Source organism: Camelus dromedarius, chromosome 23 (assembly GCF_036321535.1).
Source record: "Camelus dromedarius isolate mCamDro1 chromosome 23, mCamDro1.pat, whole genome shotgun sequence".
Lineage (NCBI taxonomy): Eukaryota > Metazoa > Chordata > Mammalia > Artiodactyla > Camelidae > Camelus > Camelus dromedarius.
Window position 1 is genome coordinate 16,840,568 of NC_087458.1, and position 26,592 is coordinate 16,867,159.

A 26,592-nucleotide genomic window follows, 5' to 3' on the forward strand; every position below is an offset into this window, starting at 1 on the left:
CTCTTCCTTCTCTTTGGGGAAAATTTCCAAGAAAATTGTCTTTTTGGGGGGCTTAAGTAAAATTTTATGTCATATAAATACAGTATCATCTCATAAAGATACCTGGATGTTGATATATTCTGGTTTATGTATACAGTGCATTCTCCCATTAACAGACAGCTACAAACCAATAATAATTTGAAATATTGTTTTAAGCTGAGTAAGTCACTTGAAGCTGAATAAAAAATCATACGCATTATTAAAAATTACTCATGAGACTAATTACTCTGAAGTAAGATAGTTTTTTTCCCTCCCAGGCTATCTGTTCTTTATCCTGAGTAGGTTCTTTTACTACAATTATAAGATTTAAATAGTAGTTATAGAGAATATCTTACTGAGACGATTAAACAGAAGCAAGAACATCAGTACCAATCATTCTGGGCTGTCCTGACATTAAAGTATGATACTGCTATTGTCATTCAAATTCTCGGTATCTTAGGGGAAATGACACATCTACCCAGTGATATTTTTATCTTTACCTCCAGAATCTCAAGATCAAAAAAATCCTGAGAGACACTAAAAAGTGCATGTATAGTATTTTGAAAGCATACTATAGGAGACATTAAAAGTCAGAAATAGAATATTGTATACGTGAAATTTATGTTATAAACCAATGTTACCTCAATAAAAAATAACTGGAAAAAAAGATGAAGTTTTTTCCTTAAGTTATTTTCCAAAGGGAAATATGGCCCCCTCAGATATGTACATAAAACATTAGTGCGCTCAACTACCATTTCTTACCAAATTCAACACTACCTGACATAGTATGAGAATATAACTGAGGATCAAGGCTACTGTGGGATAGGTCACCATCAGTCTCTTTATCTTACATACAATAAAACTAAGATAATGTGCGTTAACAAAGGTAGTTACTTTCAACCGTAATTTTGTTAAAGTCAACCGAATAAAAGAAGGAAAATGTGCAAAAGAAAAATTTTGGAAATGAAAAATAGTTGTCACTGGATGAATAAATGATGTTAAGATAAGAACACATTTTAAAATTTCTTTCATTTAATAAAAGAAAAGGCAAAAAAATGAAGCCTCTTCTAAAATGAAGAGGCTGATGAGATTAAAGTTCCATAAGCTATAACAAAAACAAAAACACTCCAGTTCCTCTAAACTAGGGCAGAACACTACCAGTATGCTGAATGCAAAATATATTATTTTGTTATCGGTCTTTACTATGTAGGGCTAGATAACACAAAGGCTCAGGCCAGTTCTTGGACCAGCGCATTTTTCCTTGGTTAAAGTAGGCTGAAAGGAAAGGGAATAGAGAAGCGAGGAAAGGGGAATCTATTCTTACTGTCAGGAATAGTGAATTTTATGCAAAAAGAAAAGCCAAAACTCTCTACAAAACAACATGGGTGATGAGACAGGCCACCAGCACAAATGTATCTAATTTGATAAAAGGGGAAAGAAATTAACTTAGATTAAATATCTATTATGTGTTATTTTAAGGGACAATATTTAACTTTTTTGAATATACTCTTGTTTTCAAGAATGCATTTCACTGCCCACCAAACAACTCCCTTTAACTCATTATTTCTTCAGTCTCAGTCACATTTTCAGATGATTCTATCTGCATTTGTATCATTACAGTAGACATTAGGTACAGCTGTGAAGTTATCATGTTAAGAACCATTGCATTTTGGACAGTCTTGTTCCCTAAGAATATTATAATCTTCATAGATAGTATCAAAATGTGTCAATATCTCAGCAAAGTGTTTTTTTGGATTCCTATATATTTTTGTTTCAAAATGAAATAATATATTTCTCAAACTGATCCAGTGGCTCTGAGCGCTAGGATGCCTCAGTTATTGGTATGATCAGCTGGCAATCAGCAGAATCACGACCACTTTAAGAAATATTTTAATGATTATAAATAATGCTGAGATCTACAAGACTGGAGAGACACAAGTCGTTTTCACTACCAGTGCTTTACATTTACTTCAGTACTTACATTATACTCAGGCACTACTCCTTTATAAACTTCATAAAATTCTTCAACATTAACCCGATCCATGTTGAACTATATTAAAAAAACAAAAATAAAAACAAAACATAAGCCAATCAACCAAACAGAAAGGGCCACATTTAGCACGCAACATTTATGATCTCTTAGATATATTTTCTTTACTTTAAAAATGTCAACCTTTAATAAATTAAATACTCTTTGAAGAAAAAGTGTTAAAGGTCAGCTCATCAATAATAAATATCATTTTTAATCAAAAATAAAAACATATAACATTTATTGAGTACTTCATGTATCAAGCATTGTTCCAGGTCCTTTACATGCATCATCTCACTTAATTGTCACAACAACCTTACAACATAAGTTGTGTTAATAACCCCGACTTAGAGATGAGGTGAAGACTCAGAGGGGTTATGTGACCTTCACCGCTTGGCTGAAGCACTCTGATCCCACCAATCATGCTCTTAACCACTATACTCTACGTCGCTGAATAAAGCCTCGTTTTTCATACAAAAAGACTTATATGCAATGTAATGATGTTTATTGATAGATTAGTGGCACAAGAAAGAAATATTACTAAAGAAAAGTACTTCAGATTCTGTAGAGGGAGCTGGAAATACTACCTTTTCCCTCTCAAGCCTTCAGAAAAATCCCTAGTTAGTCTGGTTCGTAATAAACACTTCTATCCGGAAATCCTACTACTTTCCAAAAGGAATCATCAGAGTACGCTTATAAGATTAACCTACAAAGACTCATTCTTCTCCAGGCTAGATTCAAACTTAGTTAGAAATAAAATTTCATTAAGTTTGAGAGTCTCAAGAACCAAAACCTTGCATTTAAAAAAAATAGCCTCACTTTCCAATTTTGGTTTTCTCCCTACTTTGCTTCTTTGCCTGTTGCCAGGATTGAAGATCACTGAGAAGTTTCTGCCTACCCAGACAGTAGTTCAGACCAGGAGGACTTGTCTTCATAGGCAACATACCTATTATAGAGAGGGAAGTTTGTTTGATTTCAGTATCTTGTTCGATACTCATACAACTTGTTGTATTATTAATACAACAAAATAATAATGGAAGATAGAATTTATTAAGTGCTTAGTAACTTGCACTGGAAATTCTACAAGGTATTGTATAGGGTTATCTCATTTAATCCACAAAATAATCCACTGAGGCAAATAATAATATTCTCATTGCCTAACTGGGAAAACTGAAGATAAGGATGCTTAAAATCTGGCTAAATTCACATACCCAGAAAGCAGAAGACCCAAGATTCAGAAATAGCTTTCTGACTCCAAAAATCACAATGACTGACTGCCACTAAATTACCATGCCTCCCTCATAGGGTCAATTAATCCTTTTAAAAATTATTCTTGTTTTAAATGAGCACCTACTATGGGCAATCACTATGCTAGGTTGTAGATTTGGAGTTTGAGCAATGTTTACATCTAAAATTTCCTCAATGATTACTACTGAAGGAGTCTTACAACCTATAACCCTGTGAATACATCACCAAGCTAATACTCTGAGAACCTTTTGGCTAACAATTTCTTTATAGTCCCAGGGGGGAGTCTTCAACTATCAACTTCTGCATCAGCCTCTAAGTTGTGCCTGATGACTCTGCAAACTAGCTGATTATTTCTGACCTTTTTTCAGCTTACTGGCATTCCCACCAATCAGGGACACAAAATAGGCAGAACCCAAATTAGTGCCCTGACCTCTGATTTGGGGTGATCCTAAGACTTCATAGAAATCAAAAGCAGTTCCTTTCTCAGAAAAAGAGCAAATAAACTATATTGGTAAGAAAACTGGCATTTCACTATAACACTGGCATAAACTTGCTGGCTTCAAACATTGTAAAACCCAAATTATTTACCTGATTCCTATAATAATTTGTATCCAATTTCTTGTCAAATGTACTGGTAAAACAGCACAAAGATATGAGCTCTATAGAAGTTAATGTTTCTTCAGTGAAAAATTTCCTAGAAATGTACCAGCAGGGCAATTCAGAATGGTTATGGGCTCTGGAGGACCACTGGTGAGACTGCCAGCAGAGGAGCTGGAATGTGCTAACTCCAAGACGGCCTGAGGGGAAGTCCAGAAACCAGCAAAAGGCCCAAGTCAGGGGAAAACACTGAACTGATTCTCTTCCTTCATTCCTTCTTAGTCACAAATCCAGACAAAAGAAAACTCATTGTAACTATTTAGCTTAATTCTTTTTTTTTTTTTCGCACTTGGAACAACTAAAGCCACTGTATCTTGAAACTAAAGTTCCAGGAATTATATAAACCCACTTCATTTATTTTTTAACAGAGGTACTGGGGATTGAACCCAGGACCTCGTGCATGCTAAGCACACACTCTACCACTGAGGTATTTCCCTCTGTATCTAAACCTATCTTATATACTTAAATTAGATGCACCATTGGCATATCAGTTCTGTTAGTGAAAGATTACATGGGTAAAATCATTTCAAAGCCATTCTGACTTTGAGGTTATCAAGCTCAGTAAACCTATCCTTTTATGTTAATGCATTGAGTTCACAAGTATACAGAGAAAATTCAGTGTAAAACATTTTAAAGTGTATTTCAAAAAAAATCCTCAATAAATTATGACTCATTGCAAATTACCTACCATCTGCATAGCAGAGATTTCAAAACCCGCATCTCGGATGGCCATCACGATCTTTCCCAGCAGTCCTTTTGAAAAACAGAATAAATGAATACAAAAAATACAGAACGTCCAAGGTATTTTAGTTCTAGAGAAATGCAAATTTGCCACATCAAAGTACTTTGATTACACTCTATATGAAGAAATTCCAAGTTTCTGCAAGGGAAACCAAATCCTTAACACTGAGCATTTCAAGTGATCACGTGGTTCACTTATTAAGTGCTTCAGGAATATCAACGATTCTCAAGATTATGCAAAAAACTTATAAGATACTGTTTTGCTTTTAAGGCCCCTGAAGTCTAGTGATGTAAAGAACATGAAAATCAAACAATTAAAATTTGATATTACAAAAAAATGAAATGCCACAGTACCAGATACAGGAGGAGTTCAAAGTAGGCGTTCAAAGGAAGAGAAATATCAAATTATCACTGAAGAGGCAGACAAATGCTTCAAGGGGAAATGAGAGCATGAACTGGCTCTTAAAGGCTACTGATAGATGGGATTACATAGAGACAGAGGTATAAGAGGCAAGAGAGAAGGCACAAACCTGGGAAAATGTGAGTATGCACACACAACAGTAAGAAATTAAAAAAAAAAATAGCAAAAAAGGAAAGACATTTAATCCAAATTGATGAAGGCCAGACATGAGGAATTTGTTTTTTATCCTACGGATAAGCAATTTTTACAGCGAGGTTTGTAGACTCTGAAGATCTAGAACTGATTTTGTTATTCCATTAGTTTTCTATACAAGTCTTCTAAGTTTCTTTTTTTCAAGTCAGCTAAAATTCCCTCTCTCCCTCCCTCCCTCTCTCTCTCTCTCACACACACACACACACACAAACACACACACATACACTCCATATTCTGAATCATCTTAATGCTTACCGAATAACTCAAAATCAACCAAGTAGTTATCAGTGCTTGAATGTGCATTTTTATTTACTATCTTACTGCAGTCAAATAGGCTATTTTAATTATAGCAGGCTAAGGGATGAAAAAAAAGATAATAGATCTACTTTTCAAAAGATACATTTGTATCAAGTGAAGGCCAAATGCTATCATAACATGCTGTAGAAACAAAGATTTCTCAGAAGTCAAGAGTAGAAGAGACCCATGCAAAACTCACAGCACTCAGTACCATGTTCATAAAGAACTTGCTGATTCAGTTTTGGCAAACATCCTTTGTCACATGAAGATTAACTTAAATTTCATCCATTTTATAGTTTTGTTTGCAATGGATTTGTAACCTGTTTTAGTTAATACAGTTGTAGGTGCAAAAGTTTATATTTAGTTTTATATTTGGACATATTTAAGTTACATTATAATTAAAATAACTTACGTCAACACTGGGAAGCCATTAGCAAATTTTTCCTTCAAAATATACACTGCCAAAAGAAATGAATCACTGAAAATCTTGAACAGGAGAATATAGGATAAATGTAGTATTTTAGGAAAATTACTAATGTAATAGTGATGGGCAAGCTGGTCTGAAGAAAGGAACAAGGGATAGAAAGAATATCAAAGGCTGTTGAAATCATCTAGCATGCTCTCTGGACTTGGAGGCTAGTAGTAGAGAAAGAATGAATGAATGAATATAAGATATTTCCAAACAAGAAATAACAGGATTAAACTGGACATAGAGTATGAAGATGAAGGAATAAAGGTTTTGAGTCTAACTGACTAGAAAGATGATAGCACTTTTAAAAGAAAATAAGCTATGAAACCAAATTAAGAAAAAAGACACTGAATTATCTTGGATATAGAATTTTACAGCAGAACATTGACCAGCATTTGAGAAGACAGTACATCCAAAGATTAAAAAAAAAAAAAAATCAAGGAATAGATAAATAAACTCCCTGTATGAAACTGGTGATGTGGAGTTGTACTCCAACAGATAGATTTAATGAGGGGTACAGACAGGTTAGAGCTGAAGTGATGAGAGCGTATGACTACCTGTTTCACAAAAAGAAGGGCAAAAGCAAAGAGTGCTGGGAGAAGTGAGTTGAGAAACTGTCTAGAGTTTGGGGACTGAAGAATGAAAGTGAATAAGGATATGTAAAAGGAGATTTGCAAGAGAATGGAAGAAAACTTTTACAGTAGTATCACAATATCAAATTGAGAGGGAAATTCTTGGAATACAGTGGTAGTAGAGAATTAAAGGAGATTAACACTCTGGAAACTAAGATAAAGCCTGTGGCTTAAGCAAGATGGTATGTTGATAATAAAGTTGTATCAACAGAGTGTTAGGAAAGAGAAGTTAGCTAACCTATTACTAATATGTACCAAACACTCAGATGGCACTGGACATAACCAAAATTTCAGGTATTTTATCAATAGAAAAAATATAACCAAAAATTAGGAAAGAAGAAAGAAAATTAATAATTATTAGGGGCTGAGCTCTTTCATATGAGTTATTCGATTTAATCCTTAAAGCAATACACTACAACAGGGGCTACTATCCCACTATAAAATGAGAATACATTAAGATTTGGAGAAGACAATTTACTTAACGTCACAAAATCAGTGGGTCTCCAAATCTCACTGTGTTTCTGCAAGTTTTAGTTTAAAAAAATCAATACAGATATGGAAGTCTGATACATAAAACTCACTAGACAATGTAACTCCTTGAGGTAAGGACCATGTTCATCTTAGTATTCATTGCATCTCCAGTAACACTAGCATAGTTTGTCCAGCATGTAGTAGATGTTTAACAATTATTGTTCACTGAAGTACAAAGTCAATAAAAGAAATACCCAAAGAAACATACAATCATAACTCTCTGCTTGATGCAAGTCTGAGGGACTCTAAGGCTCTTCAGAGCACAATTTGAAAACAATAGCAAATTGGGAAGGAGTAATTAACATTAGAAAGGGAAAAAGTATTTAAAAATTGTTGGTTTAATGATCTGAGAAGAAAAGTTCATATTAACATCATGCCATATACAAATATTATTCCAAAATGATTCAACATAAATGTAAAAAAACAGTAATAAAGGCAATTGATTAGAAAAAGTTATAGGTGATTATTCTCCTCTCATGATAGAGGTAGCAATTTTAAACACAAAAAAAGTAGAGAAGGAGACGAAAAGGGGAGTTCTGCTTCTACTTTGACTGGGTAGCTCCTATTGAAATAACCTTCCCACAGATAATAACTAAAGACTCTGGGGAAAATAAAAAAAACACAAAAATACAGCTACCAGGAGGCTGAGTGGATTCTGTATTTTTTTCAGTGTTTAGCCTGAGGGAAAGCCACAGTCTGCACTAAAAATTTGATTGAAAACCTACAAAATAGCAAGCCTAAAAACAGGAAGACAGAGTTTGGGCAACCATAGCCACTGGCAAATGAGTAGATACATTATCTCAGAATAAAAGAAAAGCCATGGAAGGAAGCCTGAGTTCTGTGTACACATGTCACTCAAATCCCAGACAAACTGAAGCATTTATGTGTGGAGTGATTCCAAACAAGCTCAGCTACCATTAAAAGAACTGAACTGAAAATTTTGAGTTGTCACTCACCAAAAAGGAGATGGAGACCGCCTGATAAATTCAACAAGTTGACCGCTTGCATTTAAAACGTCAATATACCTTTGAGGAACATGACAATTTCCAGAGTTTCTACAATATACCATTCACAATGATCAAGACACTATCCAAAACAATGTGACATAAGAGGAAACAGGAAAGCATGATCTATTTCCATGACAAAAGAGAAACAATGGAGACCAAATGGGGATGACCCAGATGTCAGAATTCAGAAACAAAGATTTTAAGTTCCTACTATCACTATGATTAATGAATAAAAGAAAAACATGTTCAAAATAAATGGAAAGATAGGAAACTTCAATAGAAGATAAAAACTATTTTAAAAAATCAAATAATAAAAATAAAAAATACAATATCTGAACTACAAAATTCACAATAGAGACTTAGCAGAATAGACAGAATTAGAAAGAATGAGTGCATCATTAAAAAGTCCACAAATGATAAACGTTGATATAAATGCTGAAGAGGGTGTGGAGAAATGGTAACCCTCCTACACTGCTGGTGGGAATGTAGTTTGGTGCAGTCATTATGGAAAACGATATGGAGATTCCTCAAAAGACTAAAAATAGACTTACCATATGATCCAGCAATCCCATTCCTGGGCATGTGTCTGGAGGGAACTTTAATTTGAAAAGATATATGCACCCCAACCTTCATAGCAGCACTATTTACAATAACCAAGACATAGAAACAACTTAAACGTCCATCAACAGATGACTGGATAAAGAAGTTGTGGTATATTTATACAATGGACTACTACTCAGCCATAAAAAATAGTAAAAATGCCATTTACAGCAACATGGATGGACCTGGAGATTGTCATTCCAAGCGAAGTAAGCCAGAAAGAGAAAGAAAAATATCATATAATATCACTTATATGTGGAATCTAAAAAAAAGACACAAATGTATTTACAAAACAGAAACAGATTCACAAGAAAACAAACTTATGGTTATCAGGGTGGGAAGCAGGTGGGAAGGGATAAATTGGGAGTTTAATATTTGCAGATACTAACTACTATATATAAAATAAACAGCAAGTTTATACTGTATAGCACAGGGAACTATATTAAATATCTGGTAGTAACCTATAATGAAAAAGAATATGAAAATGAATATATGTGTGTATATGTATGACTGAACTATTATGCTGTGCACCAGAAACTGACACAACATTGTGAACTGACTATACTTCAACAAAAAAAGAGAAGAAAAAGAATCAGTGAATCTGAAGAGAGATCAACAGAAATTATGCGACTTTAAGAGAAAAAACTTGAAAAATAATGAACAGAGTTGTAGAGTAAAAAGATCCCAAAACATCTAACATATAAATGGAATCAAAAATAAGATGAAAAATATCTAGAGATATAATGGCTGAAGTTTTTTCAAGTTTTGTTAAAGGCACAAATTTAAATTCAACAGGTCAACAAATCTTAAGCAGGATTTTGTATTTTAAAGAAAGTATGCAGCTAGTAACAACAGTTCCCCAAGTTCCTAATTCTAATTTGTATTTGTAATTTTATCTTCTTTTGGATTTTTATCTTTGGCAACAACTACTGTCAGTTGTCATTTCTTTTAAACATACACCTATTTTAAAGAAAATGCCAAATACTCGTATCTGAATGACCACAGTTTGTCAGTCATACTTCTTTCATTCTTTCAAGTAGAACGACTATATATGTGCTTTTCCTAAAGACAGTATTTTATTTCAGTATGGATCAAAAGTGCTTTATGTATATTTTCCATTTTTTCACACAGAACACTAAACATTTTGACTTTAGGGTCAAAAATCAATAGAATTAATAATTTTCATCATTTAATCAAGGACACTCAAGTGAAAGTGGCTTTTTTTATTTTTCTGCAAGTGCAAGGTGGTTAAAAATACATGAACTACTAGTACAATCTGCTGCTACTATCCTGATTTGTGCTAAGGCATCAGCAGTTTTATCAACCATTGCTTCTGCATGATCAGTCCAAATGTTGACACATTTTACAAGGCAAATAAATTCAGTATTACTATGTGATTTGATCTCAAGGATACCTAAAAAGTCTTTACAATAAAAGATAATGTTTTACATGATTACATAAGAATCCTGATCTAAATATGAAAGTAGTATTAAGCCTATGCATTAACAAATCTGCAAGGAGAAATCTACAATCTATATCCATTATAAATCTATAATCACATTAAACTATGTCCTGTGGAATGTACCACTTGAACAGAGTAATTCTATTCACAGATTCAAACAATAAAAGTTATAGTCCAAGTAACACTGGCATTGTGCCAAGAACAGTGAGCCATGAGTCAAGGATACTGCTTTTTATTATTATTATTATTATTTTTTATTCAGTTGGTTATGCGTAGAGGCAGGAAAGAGGCATTTAAGAAACGTGTTCTGTGTTTAACAGTTTGAAACAACAAACTGTCAATGACCGTACGTCCTTTACTTTGTTCTAGAAAGAAAATGTTTAGGTGACTGAACAACGGACAATAACTATGTAAATGAAGTAACAAGATAAATAAATAAAAAGTAAAATTGCATGCCCCATAGCAAACCTGTTCAAAGGGGTCAGACGAAGCAGATGGCTTACTTTATTTGGCTGGTGTTTGCATAGCTAATTTGTTTTTTTTAATAGTTTGTTTATAACTCATGAATGCTACCTCTTAAAATGTTTTGAATGTCAAATCACCTCTCCATCTCCACTCCTGGTGCCTCAGTTCATACCCTGGTACCTTCCACTTGGATTGCTTTAAAGCCTTTTTAATAAGTGGACCTCCTGTATCTAATCATGAACATCAGACTTTGTCTTTCTAAAAACTCCTGCTGCGCCTGGGAATAGGAGCTCCCAATCCTCTTGTAGGAAAAGTAAACCATTTGACTGGAAAGGGAGTTGCCACCTTCCAATGTGACCCTATAATCATGGGCCTCTGTCAGGAGTCAAAAGGTGGGCACCAGACCTAAATGAGGTCAATCAAAGCACTATGCTCCCTAGACCAGACCAACTCACCCAGAAATGGGCCTACAATTGGCATAAACCAATCAGAGTCCTTCCCTGGAATTTTTTGTAGCTAGAACCAGGGAAAAGCACTCTTTCCACTGTGTTATACGTTACAGTAACCTGTACACTTGAAAGCAAGCTTGCAGTCAAAGAACCCACTCTTATACTATGGAAAAATTTGAAAAAAAAAAAAAAAAAAAAAAAAACCAAAAAAACCCACTTTTACTATGAATGTTAAACTTACTCCTTGCAATAATAACATATAAACAGATGAAAACAAAATCTTATTCACAGAAATGAGACCCCATGAAAAGGACACTTTGGTGAATGAAACAACATACAAAACTCAACTTTAAAGAAGCAGCCAGGCAGTTGTACAAGACAATGTACTACACACTATACTCCACAACACTGATATTAAGTAGGGGTGGTGAGAAATATGGAGGGTGGAAAAATGTCAAAAAAGAAATCTTGCATTTGGGTAAGAAACTGTGAAAGAAAACTTTTAATCTTGATATAGCCAAGAATACATGAACTAATAAAATTAATACAAAAACAGATATGTTTAATATTAATAACCAATTTAAATCAAATTGGAGAAACTTGAGTTATACTAAAATTAAATCTAACGAAATAAAAGTAAAGGATATTTTAGCTAAAAAATGGGGCTAGTGTGTCCTTAAAATGTGATTAGTGTAAAAGCCCAGTCAAAGCTAGAGATTATTAGAGTTCAAATTAATTTTCAATGCTAAAATAACAAAAGAAATCACAAGCATTACTGAATTCACTAGAAGGAATTTAATACTAATCCTAGCAATATGCATAACAAATAAACTTGGGCATAAAAACCAGGTGGAAAAGCTTTCTGTTTCCTAGATGGAAGTATGTTACTAGTCAATACCACTTCACTGGGAATCTTACAGTAATTTTCAGCCAGATAAAAAGATCAACTCACAGATCAGTTTGGCTTCAAACGTCTGTTTATGACTTTTTGCCAGCTAGTAAGCAAAAATATTGTAGAATCACATTAAATCAATTGCAGATGAGAGTTTGGATTCAGCAAAATTGTTAAGCTGAGAACTAGTAAGGCACTTAAGTCTTAAAGGATCTCAAATTAATCCATTAGCTGACCATAAAATTTATTCTAGTAGCAAGTAGGCTTATAAAAATATAGACCTAATTCATCTAACAGCTTTTCTGATTCTCACACTGCACACCCAGATCTAAAAATATACGTATTTTCCTTACCAATGTCTAATAACTATAATCTGTAATTCCTTACAAGGCAATTAAAAGAGTAACCAGTATCGCTCTATAGATGTACCCACAATATTGTAACTCAGTATATTAAAATTCACCAAATGTAACTGAGTAGAAAACAGTAAAGGCAGGCTCCCCACCAATGCAGGAACAACAAAGAAGACACACAGGACCTAAAATCTCCAGGAAGAGGCAGTCAAGAGCCCCTCACTGGGAAGACAAGGATGGGCTCAGCATAGCAAAGGAAGCCAAGAGCAGCTAGCATAGTTGAAAGATCTCAATTCTAAAACAAGGGTCATCCAAGTAAAACAAAGTAGGATACCAGGTTGACAGGGCAGAAACTGAAAGTTCTGTACTCTTAAGCAAATAGGTCTTCAGAAGTCCAAAGTCAATGCCAGGTTACTACAGAAAACAAGTCAGTCATACAATCACAAATCAATGCTAAGTTTTACATCACAGGACACTGCCAGCTTCTAGGTAGGGGGAGATCCTTCCTAATACTAAAAGAGGCCAATCCCTCTTGTGAAGTAGACTTCATGTTTCTCGGAGATTTTCATGAATATAATTAAACAAATGCTATACATGTTATAACTCATCAACGGAAATTTGTTTGCTTTATAGGCAAGCACAATGAAAAAGACTGGAAAGGTAATTCAAAACCATTAACTCTAACATGAACAAAACAAAGTAAATAAATCTTTTCCCTTTCTTAAAATGAGTCTGTTGTTTGTATTCTTTAAAAAAAAAAAAAGAAGACATATGAAGAAAAGGATTCTCAAACCTAGTCTTTTGACAATTTCTAAAAATAGGAACATTTATTTTCTTTATTCCAGCTATCTAAAATCACAGTTAAGGAGATCACAAATTTAGGCATCTTATTAGAAGAACACTGTTTCTTCTGTTGATGGCTCTCTGATTTCCCCAGCTGGCAAGACCTCCATTGCCATTATAGACAGGCTTAAAAATAGACGTAATGCTGCAACACGGCCACAAATTATATAACTCATGCTTCTTGTCTGTTGGAAGCACATTCTGTATGCACTGGGTATGGGCCTCCATTTCTGTTCTATTTTCCAGCATAGTCCTTATGTAGGGGGCAGCTTTGCTGTGTAGCGGTTCTCAAAATGTGGTCCCTGCGTAAATAGCATTAGCGTGACCTGGGAACTTATCAGGAATACAGATGTACTCAGTCAGGGACTCTGAAGGTACAGACCAGGAGTCTATATTTTAAAATCCGAATGTGGTAATCCAGATGCACACTAAAGATTGAACACCATGACTGGGAGCAAGACCTCTGCGGACAACAGAACATCACAATAACCACTCTCCTGGCCATGAAAAAGGGTAATGTGCTCTGAAAAGTCTATGCTTTTAATTTTCAGTCCAATTCTTCCTTAATCTCACTACTCCAAACCTACATCATCTTAAAAAGGAAGTCATAAAGGTGTTACATTCTTAAGTTTTGAATTTTTGGTCTTAACTTCCCTACCTGCTATCATTTAATTTTTAAGAGCATCCCTCATTGGGAAACACACAAAATGGAAATAAAAGGGTATATGGTGAAAGTAAATCTCCCTCCCGTCCCAGAATCTCAGTCTTTCTTCTTAGAGGCAATCGCTGCTACTAATTTCTTATATATTCTTCTAGAAATATTCAACTTACTTACAAATATACAGATGGGGCCTTTTTGTTTTTAATGAAGTAAAAACATACTGTAACATCTATCCTATGTCTTGCCCAATTTCTATATATTTACTGTAAAATATAAAAAGTACATGTTTTATGGTAAAATATGTAACAGATATGCTCAGTTTAATAAATAATTTTAAAGTCAACATCTGTGGTAACCACCACTCAGGTCAAAAAATAAAAAAAAATCAGAACATTGCCAGGACCCCAGAAGCCCTCTGTATGTGCCTCTCCAATCATCACCCTCTCTCTTCTCAGGAACTACCTGACTTTGGAATAACCTTTTCCATGCACTTCTTTTTTCTTTACTACTTACGTATGCAATTCTCGAAAAACATAGTTGATCTTTGACTATATTTGAATTTCATAAGAATAGAATCGTATGGCTTATAGCCTAACTAGCCTTTATGTCTCATATGAATAGAACTTCAAATGAACAGAATCATATAACTCATAGTCTTACATAGCCTTTATGTCCTATTTTGTTCAACTTCATGATTGCAAAATTCATCCATGTTGTTGTGCTTGGCTGTCTGACAGAGAAAGAAGAACGTGCCACATTGTAAACAGAATCTCTGAAGGGCAGTAGTAAGCGATTTTTAAAACAAACATTTTTTCTGTACTCCTATATTTTCTATAATGTGTATTACTTCTGTTAATAGAAGAGGAATTCCAATAAGAGCTACCAAGACAAATTCCTGGCTAAAACTCAGCATTACCCACATCTGTACCTTTCTGGTGTCTATTCCTTAAAAGGAGCATTCTAGTAATTTCAATGCCTAAAGAACACAGTTACTAAAGAAAACATTCAACTTTATTTAATTATGTATCAATGTAAGATCTTTTTCTTAGAGTGATGACTTTTTCTAAAGATCTCAGATTGGTTTTATATATATCACCCAACTGTTACACTATACTTCTTAAGAATCTGCGTCATGTATGTTGAAACACATTAACTAAAAGCAATCTGATTAAATGAAAGCATTATCATACAAAGCCAAACATCATAAAGCTCATATTGAAAATTTCATCTTCTGACTCAGCCGACCGCTTAAGCAAGATTTGGCTTAAAGTTTGCCTGCCCTCAAATCCAGGATACTCTAAAGAACAAAAATAAAGAGTAGAGAATTGGGACATAAATCTATATGAAAACTTTCAAGATTCATTTCAAGCACACCAGAGACATCTGAGCTCTCTCCGATTTGCTTAAATTAAAACCCTTAAGATTGTCCTAAGGAGACACTGCAAACCATCCCTTTGATAACTAAGCTATTCTGTAACAACCTCCATGAAAACTGGTGTGGAGAAATAACTGGAATGCGTGACTCACCCCCTACTTGGCACACACACAAGCCACCGTAAGACAAAACAAAGATTTAGTTGATGTAAGCTGGTGATAGGTTCCAAGCTCTTGCTTGGAACCACAGGCTTTCCAGAGTAGGAAAGGTGTGAATATGCAGAATAGCAGGGTACCGTTTACTAAACCGCTCGGAAAGCAATTACAGCGATCATGTCCCTTCAGCATCTTTCGTAAGTATCAACTCCTCCCATTTTTTAACATGTCATTTGGAAACCCAAGCTTTCCAGAGACCCTTATAAGGTATTATCTTTTCTTTAGATGTGTGCACCCTTTTCTTCTTCATAAGAATCAACTGTAATTATATTGTCAGAATTTCAGCATTTATAATCTGTCATGTAATGTGAATCATCTTTTAAAGTCTTCAACATGAGATTATGCTACTTCGGCTTTTCATTTTTAAAACATTCCTTGATAAAGTAGCATGACGTGGCCTGAATCCCTGGCCTCCAGCTCCACAGGGATCGGTCCAGCTCCTGGGTTGGAGGAAAGAAGCAGCCCAAAGAGCAGGACCATGGCTGAGGTGGAAGAAACTCCTGCCTTCCTCCTATCACTGTGCAATTACACAGGCACTTCTGCAGAGGAGGGGCTGGAAGGAAAAACCAGTATCAGAGGTTCCTGCAAGGCAAGGAATCGGAACAAACCACCTTTAGAAACTTTGAGATAATATTTTCAAGTCTAGATCGTTTCTAGCTATGCTCAGCATTAGTTATCATGAGATCTAAAATTACATGATCCTTTAACATATACGTGCATGAAGAAAGGCAAAGCAAGTGGTATTTTGTCATCAAAGTTCTGCAAAAAAATCTTGCTCCTGCTCCTCCTTGAAGTCTCTGTGCCTGTCTAGAATCTAACAGGTCAACAGATCAATATCTCAAAGGCATATGTGTCAACGTACTTCAATAATATTTTTCCCTGAATAGTAACTGCAGAATCAGTATATTAAAAAGTGAAAAAAAGGAATGGGAAGATGAAGTTTCCAACTTATTTTCAAATGAAATAATCCTCCTGCCAGTAAATATCATCCCCTAAATAATATACATACAGGATATCCCACAGGCCTTAATATAGGTTTTAGTAACCTAGAAGTATAAATGCTACAAAGGTATAATAAAATAAAATTTGAATTTCAATTAAATACTCATTTTTAAAATATTTACCAAAACATAAGCTTAAATATTCAAAATATAAAACATGGACTAAATACAAAAGAAATCTAATTTTATAAATGATATTAAGTTTCTAGCATTTATACTTCTAAAGTTATGAAAGCCTAAAACTACACTAAGAATTTTGAAAGACCCATCTTAGAAGTCACTTTCCTTAATGTTACACTTCTAGTGCTCTTCCAATGAACCTGGGTTTCACTCCAATCGCACTAGAGAGAAATGTCAATCTAAGGACCACCTTGCCCCAGATCTAACTTTTCTCTTATTTTTATTAAACAATTGCTGTAAAGAAGTAAACAGGTATTAGGCAACTTTGGTACAGCAGAGTGCCCTGGATACCCAAATTTTCCATCACTCTGACAAATTCTCACCAATCTAAAATCTAATCTGTAGAGCTATATGAACAACTGAAACCTGAAAAGTGACTCTTCCCTAGTCTTCCCCCTGGTTGCTATTAACCTGCCACACAGAACAAGCTAGGAATCTTCCACTTGGTATAAAATTTCTTAAGGCTAGCCTCCGACAAAGGTAGATCACCAGAGGAAATGCAGGGTGCTCCCTGCCCTCAGAATTCCTGATGAATGTTTCTCAAAATGGACAGCAGGTGTTCATCAGGACAACGTGGGGAGGTTTAAATGCTTATTTCCGGGCTCTAGTCCAGACTTAACTGAGAAAAGTTCTGAAGTTAGGGCCCTGAAATAAGCATTTTAAAAATCTCCCCAGTGGTCCTGATGCATGCGAAAGTTTGAGAAGCACTGTCTAGCCTACCAATGGCACAACAACACTGGTTCAGGATTGAGTACCTCATTCCAACCATGTTAAGGTCTTAAGACGCTTTATATCACTTGAGGGAGACTGCCACATTGGCGGCCCCCAGTCAACCAAAATTCCTGCTAATTGTGCCTTTGTGTAATTCCTTCTCATATCGACTCTCATACTGACTTGGCCATGTGACCTGCGTTAGCCACTGGGACATTAAGATACATTGGGGATTCTCTTGGAATGCTCTCTTGGAAGCCTACAACCATGCCATAAAGAAGCTTAGGACAGACTACTGAATGATGAGAACTCGTATGGGAAGGGTCTGAAGGATGAGAAGCAATCTTGTACATCCAGCTCCAGCACAGCTCCCAGCTGAATTAAGCCACCCACGTGACCTCAGGCGTACCACAGAAGAATCACCAACTGAGCCCAGGTAACCCACAGAATTGTGAGAAATAAACCATTTTTAAGAAACTAAGTTTGGGGAAGCCATAGGTAACTACAACACTACTGGTTCAGGTTTGTTTTTTTTTTAAATTATCATGTGATATAATCTCTAAAACTGCTAGCATTAATAGCTAACATTTTACACTTACTATGCAAACTGTTCTAAGTACATCACTTGTATTAACTTTTTTATGAAGTAGGCTCTGTCATCTCCATTTTGCAGAGGAAAAAAAACGAAGCTTTGGAGAGGTCAAGAAATGTCTCCAAGCTCATATAATTAGTGTCAATCCATAGAATTTTCACAATCATTCCAAACATTTATATACTATAATCACCGTTGTCAGGTACAGCAGTATTTTCCCTGAGCTATTTGCCATTCTTTTATCTATATTCTTCTTTCTTCTTTTATCTATATTCTTGTTTCTTCTAATTCAGACAGATGGGTATAGACAGATCTTCTGCCTGTACTACATATCACCAGGCTCTGAAGAGAGCCGAGGGTTCCTGATGCACACATCACAGTTGCTAGGTGCTGGTGCTTTGGCTGCCTAGCAACAGATGTTTCTTTATTCCAGCCAGGTGTGAAGAGCAGGTCATGACTTCCAAAGACAAAAGCCACAGTGATTTTTCAGTGCTTTGTCATTGATAGAGAACCTATAATTATAAAGGCACACAAGCCTGGAATAAATGTATTCAATCCTCCTGCTTTCACACAGTGATAGATTCAGTCTAAACCATCTACTTATTCTCTAAATGTCTTCAAGAAGGAGACATCAGACAAGACCAGATTTATCTGTTAAGAAGGACACCTTGACTCAGAGTTTGAGATGCTATAGTGCCAGGATGGTTCGTTTAGAATGTGTGCGTTTTACATTATGTAAAGTATGCAACAATAAAGTTGATTGAAAAAATAAAAATTAAAAAAATTAACACTTCCCACACCAATAACTTGCAAGACAGAAGAAAAAGATTTCAGTGGCTGCTTAAAGCATTCTTAAGTCTTTGGAAAAATCTGGAGAGAGTGAACAAGATTAAATTCTAGTAATAAAACTAAGAGTTAAGAACACATGCTAAAATTTAGGCAGGACCAATTAAAATGTATACTCTTATAGCAGAGGTCTATAAACTTTTTCTGTAAAGAGTCAGATAGTATTTTAGGCTTTGCAGGTTTTACTGCAATCTGTCACGACTGCTCAACCCTGCTTTGTAGCATGAAAGCAGCCATAGGCAATACCTAAATAAATGGGCATGACTGTGTTCCAATAAAACTTGCTTATAAAACCAGGCAGCCGGCCCAGTTTAGCTCAATGCCTATAGTTTGTTGATCCCCTCATCTAGGGCTTTCAAACCAGCAGATAAACAAAGGGAAAGAGGGCAATGAAGAAAACTATCCAACAGAAGGTGGCAGGGTGGGGAAAGGGAGAAATGGGAAAAATGAAAAAACCTTAAGTAAAGGTAAAGAAAGGAACCTAAATCAGTTATCACAATAAATGGCAATGGGTTAAATTCAACTATTTTAAGATGAATAGATTAGATTGAAAAACTTAAAATTAAAAAAAATAGAAATGAAATAAATTTTAGTCATAGTGATTATAAGATACATACTAAAAGCAAAAGGCTAAAAAAATGGCAGAAAGCTATTTAAGGTAAACAATAAACAATAAAAATGATTACTGGGAATGAAGACACTACATAATAAGCAAAAAGATAAAATAATCACACATAACAAAGCCTCAGGATATACAGAGCAGACACAGTCCAAACCAAAAGCAGAAATGACAAATTCATAATAATAGATCATTTTAACAAGGAAGAATTTAACAAGGTTTTTTCCAGAAGCTGATAATCCAACCAGACCAAAAAAAGTATACTTTTGAATAGAGGTTTGAATCAATAGCTATTTATATGTAATGAGGACAATGCAAGAAATACCTTTCTTTTCAAGCACACACTGCAGGTTTTTGGTTTTGTTTTTTTTTTTTTTTAATTAACCATGTGCTTAGTAACAAAGGACATCAACAAATTTCAAATAACCGATCATCATTGAGAACACATTCTCTGACAATGTTCAGACACTAAAAAAGACTCAAAGAACACATGGGCTAAAAGAAAAATTACAATGAGTACAAAGTGTAAAGGAGTGTAAGTGTAACAATGAAACAAATAGTGTCCCTGTTACCAGTTGGTAAGCTGGTGAAGGAGACAGAACATGACCATTAGGTAAAAATTAATATATAATGTACATTATATATTGTAGCTGTGTATGTTAGTTATATAATATATAACATTAAACTGTGCAAAGTGCTATAAAGGAAAAGCTAAGAATGACAAGAGAACATGTCACTTGGGGTTTCCCTGAGAAAAATGACATTTGGGGGAGTGGAGAGAGGAGAAGGGGATGCATATCCCAGGCAAAGGGAAGAGCATGAGAAAAGGCCCTGAGGAGAGTGGGAACAAAGGGTATTTAGGGAACTGAAAAGCAGGCAGTGGTGCTAGAGTGCAGGAGCAAGGGACAGAACACCCGGAACCAAGTGTACATAAATTACACCTAGGAAAAGGAGATTCCTGAAATATCGCAGGATAAAACAAACAAATTAAACATCTTTAGAAATATCAAAAGCATTATTCCCATGTAACTGGAAAAGCGTTAAGGAGTCTTCTAAATTTATAATTCTCAAGAGCTTGTTTGTTATTCGTCTCTTAACTGCCATTATCTCGGCCAGAACAGCAGTCATTTCTGTAAGTCCCACCTTAAACTAAGCATTGTTCACCCAGTTAAGATGCTAGGTATTAAAATCGCCCTTTACAGTGGGGAGGGTGTAGCTCAGTGGTAGAGCACATGCTTAACATGCACAAGGTCCTGGGTTCAATCCCTGGTACTTCCATTAAATAATAAATTAAAATAGATAAATAAACCTAATTATCTCCCCCCAATAAATAAATAAATAAATAGTACCTCAAAAAATGGTTAAAAAATACTTTTTAAAATAAAATAAAATCGCCCTTCATACCAATTATTATATAACCTGCTATCAGGAATGGCTTTCCACAAGGAATCAACTGACCTCAGTATTCATGGAATAACATAAATAATTCCAGCTGTGGACTCAAATAGCTCTGGATTTCGGGATGTTACCTATGTCTTCCAATTCTTAGATTCCACACCTATAAAGTAAATAATAAACTTGAAGATGGGGATTTATAGGGTCTAAGTGATAATCTAGACAAAGAATGGTATAATGGGATCAAATGAAGACAAACTTCCTACAAATCCCAACTCGCCACCTAAGAGCTGTGTGACCGGGCGAGTTACCTAACATATCACTGCCTAGGTTTCCTCCTCTGTGACACGGACTTCAAATTATACCTAGCCTCGCAGTTTCAGGAATTAAATAATTCATGTAAAGTACTTATCACACCATACATATAAATTGCAGTTTAAAAAACTGTTTTTGTTTTTCTGTACTCAAGAAAATTCTTTACTGACAGTCGTATTAACAAGATTTGAGGAGACCTTCTCCTCTGCCCTCAGTCAAGTCTTTACAACTACAATCCTATGAACTCTCATTTTCCCCTAAATGTTATTACATGTTGGAACATATTAGCAGACAAAATTTTCATTATTTCTAAATGAAATTTTTTAATAGCCTAATATGCAACTGCTTCGTTAGGACCATTCAATGTAATCCTTCCTGAAGACTGGGATTCTTTTGCAGGGACTAACAGAACTCTTGAGATTCCTTTGAAGTCAATAAATTACTAATTTCACTTAAAGTTCCCAGAACTTGTAAGTTTATAAGACATTTCCACTACCTATAATTTTGTGTTTCAAAACTGTGCACTAAGCTCCATGCAAAGTCAGGGTCTTACATGTATTTTAATATACTTGCTGCATCTGTTATAAATTCCCTTTAACTGTTTACCTTTTCAGATAGAATATAAAATAGTCACAAAACTTCAAAACTGTGACATTCTAAGCATAACTGGGCCCATTTCAAGAATTACTGAAACTGAGTTAGATTTACAATATTAAATCCAATCTCTTTATAATTAACATTGAATATTATATTAGTTTCAGGTGTACAACATAGTGATTTGACATTATGAAATGACCACAATAAGACCAGTTACCACCTGTCACCAGACAAGTTGCTCCAGCATTACTATGTTCCCTGTGTGATCATCTCCCTGACTTATTTCATAGCTATAAGTCTGTACCTCTTAATCCCTTCACCTATTTTGTCCATCCATCCCACACCCCTCCCCTCTGGCAACTACCAGTTTGATCTCTGAATCTATGAGTCTGTTTCCGTTTTGTTTGTTCATGTTTTGCTTTTTTAGATTCCACATATAAGTGAAATCATATGTAAATCTAATCTCTCTACACCAAAAATTTTCATGCCTCTTCCACAGTATCCCAGAAGCTGAATTGCTTGAAGGAAATCTAATACAAAAAAGCTTGGAACATAACCAATTCCATCAGCCCAAATTCAGGGGGGTTCCATAGCATGGAATGTGTCTTCTAGGGCTCTTGGCCCGTACGTAGCACCAAAATTACCATTCAGGGCAGAAATTAAAACTCTGAAAGAAGCTCTGAGTAAGAATAGCTCAATTTTTAAAAGTGAGGAACTTGACAAATGTGATCTTGCTGAAGATCTGGTCCTGTTTCAATTAGCATATCAAAGACCATTCTAGCATTAAATTTACTATCTGGTCAATATTCTAATAATTTGCTCCCTAATTAGTTAAAAGCAAACAGACAACCCCAAAATTGTCTATATATCCTTCTAAAAATAGAATCTAAAATTGCTTTGTAATAGCCTCCATTAAGATAGAATTAATTTTTACAGCCAAATCACAACATTGAGATATAGGACACAACTTTCTTTTATCAGAAGTTTTGATAGTTTCACAGAAAAATAGAATATCAGAGTTTAAAGGCTGAGAGGAAACTTTTTAAAACATCCTGACTCACTTTATTGAGGAAGAAACTAAAATCAGAAAAGACAATGTTATGAACAATGCAGTAAAATCATTTAATGCATAAATCTGTTATGAGAAAGGAAAATTTCCCACAAAACTTTAGGGTCCTAATACTTGAAAAGGTTAATTATGGGGCCATTACAAGTGCAAAAGCAGGTTTTCCAGATTTGGCTACCACTTCCCACCCAGTGCCAACTGTAATGGGCAATCAGAACAGGTAATGGCTGATAGGTGCTAAATCAACTCAATGTAAGTAATAACTTCATGGGCTTAAACAGACCCAGAATTTAACTAAGAAAAATAATTAAAGTACTTTGTTCCTTAAATAATGACAGGGATTTTCTTTCTTTCTCTGGATTATGGATGTTGCATTGTTAGTATTTTAAACTATTGCTTTGTTTCTAAGGAGTCATTCAACTTTATTTAAAGATTAAAAGATAATGATATTAGCAGTAGTGGTAGTACTATTAAAGCAGTAATCATAATAGTAATAATGTCTAACACTTACATAGTAAGTAACTAAGTGCTGGGCACTGTGCTTAGGACATTAATCCTTACATTTAATCATTAAAAAAATCACATCGTCACCTAACCATTAAGTGCATTTAAACCTTAGATTCCCTTGTGAAGAAGGTACATCATTCTCATTTTATAGATGAGGAAACAAGATACAAAGAGGTTAAGTAATTTATCTAACATCCCATGGCCAGTAAGTAACGGAGCCAGAATTCAAACCTACACAGCCTGATTTCAGAGTAAAAATAATCCATTTTAATCGATGGAATTAGACTAACTACATATAAACAATACTAAGGACAGCAAAACAAAACACATTGCATAATTTCAAAATTAAAAAAGAAAAATGAAAATTCACTTTGTTTTTCTTCCCTTTTAAAAACCTGAGTCCCCAAATGACAAAACATATTTCAATCTACATATGTAAAAAAGACTGCAAATATCCCAAGTATATGCTACTATTTCTCCCCGTCATATATTCCACAAACTAAGTTCCTTTCCTAGCTCTCTCAGAAGTGAGAGGTGAACTACAGCATCCATATAGATTAAGTACAGGACTAAGAATGAAGGCCGCCTACATCCACGAGATTCTATCATTTGTGCCAAGAAATTATTGCCCACAAAGATAAAGCTGTAAATCAGTAAATGACTTCGCTGTCTACTTCAGGAACCTCCCAAAAGTCCATTTGTCCCAACAATAGACTATTCAAACAGTTCCCTTTTCATAATATTCCCTCAACTGGGCAAATAGCTCACTTATCAAACAGTTGCTTATTTATAAGACTTGCTTAAAATCCTTGCCTCACTGTTCCTACTAATCCTAAACCATAATATCATAAACTTTGCCAGTTTCAATCATATCACTGCATTGATAGACCCACATTAACTCTCTCAAGGTCATACCTGAAACTATGCAATATCCGCCCAGACCCTCTCCATTGTGAAGTCTATTAAGACTCCATCAAGGTGTGAGGTCCCTACAGTAGTAAGCAATAAACTCAGTTTTGCTTGATCAACAAGCCATTCCAGCCTTCTTTGGGGGAGTCGGCAGCCAACAGAAGAGAACCTATTCTATTTCAACGGCTCTGTTAACAACTCTTTTTTTTTTTAAATCCCTTCTTCTCTCACGCCTATACTAGACCACAGGTGAAATTAAATATGCCAGGAAATGGGATCATTATGGAAAAAGATAAACATAAACCAGCAATTGAAAGGGGACCAAGTGAATCTAATAATAAATTCAACAGACTTCAAACTATATTTCATTGTAGCCACAATTTAACTCTAAGCTAAGCTGGGTTAATTACACATTTCAGAACAGTCTTAAAGTATCCCTAAAATCGAGATTTAAAAAGCAAATAAAAGGGAAAAAAGCCTTGAAATGTCAAAGTTTGTGTTCTGTCATCTGATTGGATGTTACAAAAAGTTCTTTAATTAGTTCATATGCCTCTAATGTTACGTATCAAATATAAGTAGATGAAATACGTTTTAATCTTAAAGAACAGCTGACTAAAAATGATTTAAACCATGTAAACATTAGTTGTTTTGACATCACCTTTCACTCAGATAATCATTTTATTAGATTTCAGTAATATTTATCTATGCAATTATCAAAGTATATAACCAGTATTTTAACTCATTTTATTTGTCTCTTTCTATGCATCATTTTTCCTTAGAAAAAAATTAAATCAGATAAAAATAAAATTGAATGTATTTAGATGCCAAAATGAATTTTTTTTTTTAAGTTGAAGCCTTTAAAAAAGAAGAACTTGTCTCATCACATTAAAATGTGTGTGGGTATATTATGTATGTGTGTGTAGGGTCCACCTCAAGGTAAGAAGAATGAGTGCAACATAAAATCTCAATTTTTTTTTCATAGATTGTCAACACCAGCAGCCATCTCAGATATGACTAGTATTACTTGCTATGTAAGTGTTACTAACCATGTGACGTTTTTGTTGCTACTGCTGTAGAGTCACATATGCAGGAGAAAGAACACAGGGAGAGCTCAGGGTTTACATCCTGGATTCCCTCCTCTAAACTGAGGGAAATGACATTTTCATATAGCCTCAGCTTGCTTATCTACAAAAGAATGATATACCCACCTACTTGCCATAATTGCTGTGATGATTAAAGAAAATAATGGATATGGTACTCAGTCTAATACCGGGCACACGGTGATTAAGTTCTTAATAAATGTTTGTTACCTATTATGTATGTTAGTTCCCTATAATTATGGTCCTAAGGATCAATAAGATATTAAAGTCCTACCTAAATAATTAAAAGAAGTATTAATTATGCAACAAGATCTTTAAGGTTCATATCCTTTTCAACAAATAGGTCTACTTCTAGGAAACTAGCCAGAGGAAATAATTAGTGATATTGTCAGATACTTACATACAAAGATATTCTTCAAAGCTTTATTTTTAACATCAAAAAAAATGGAAACAACGTAAATCTTCAATTATATTGCATCTATCATCCAAAATGCTCCCCCAAATTTAATTAAAACAGCCTATAGACCTACATCTCAACCATGTTAATAATTACATTCATGTCAGTTATACACATACATATACACATATACAAGAGAAAAGGATTTAGAGAAAGTATCAAAATATTAACAATGATTATCTCAGGATGATAGGAAAACAGGTAACTTTTACTGTTTCATGTTTTTTTTTAATTTTCCAAATTTTCTAGTATATACCAGAATTACTTCAATATTTAGAAAAAATGAAATTTTAAAAAATCCATTCAACTAGGAGGTTTATAGTGTCTTGTCTTATGTTTAATTCTTTAAGACATTTTGAATTTATTTTTGTGCATGGTATGAGGGAGTGTTCTAACTTCATTGATTTACATGCTGCTGTCCAGTTTTCCCAACACTTTTCTGACATAAATTTTAGCAATGTTCTCCTAGGACAATCTACCCAGACAATAGAAATAAAAGCAAAAATAAACAAATGGGATCTAATTAAACTTTTAGCTTTTGCACAGCAAAGGAAACCATAAGCAAAACAAAATAACCACCTACAGAATGGGAGAAAATATTTGCAAATGACGCTACTGACAAGGGCTTAATTTCCAGAATATATAAAAAGCTCATACAGCTTAATAACAACAACAACCAACCTAATCCAAAAATAGGCAGAAGACCTAAACAAGCAATTCTCCAGTGAACACATAAAAAT

The 26,592-nt window shown here is 34.6% G+C and overlaps 1 protein-coding gene across 4 annotated transcripts in view; it reads right to left on the reverse strand.

Annotated features, from left to right (window-relative positions):
- The window catches only part of NME7 (NME/NM23 family member 7), a 171,904-nt gene that overhangs the window by 79,802 nt on the left and 65,510 nt on the right, over positions 1-26,592 (reverse strand). For all 4 annotated transcript variants that reach the window (XM_010984472.3, XM_010984471.3, XM_010984474.3 and 1 more), the window contains exons 8-9: positions 4,641-4,705; positions 2,000-2,068 (exon numbers count right to left, since the gene is read on the reverse strand). In XM_010984472.3, coding sequence (XP_010982774.1) covers positions 2,000-2,068; positions 4,641-4,705 — 134 coding nt within the window. The remainder of the gene's footprint in view (positions 1-1,999; positions 2,069-4,640; positions 4,706-26,592) is intronic.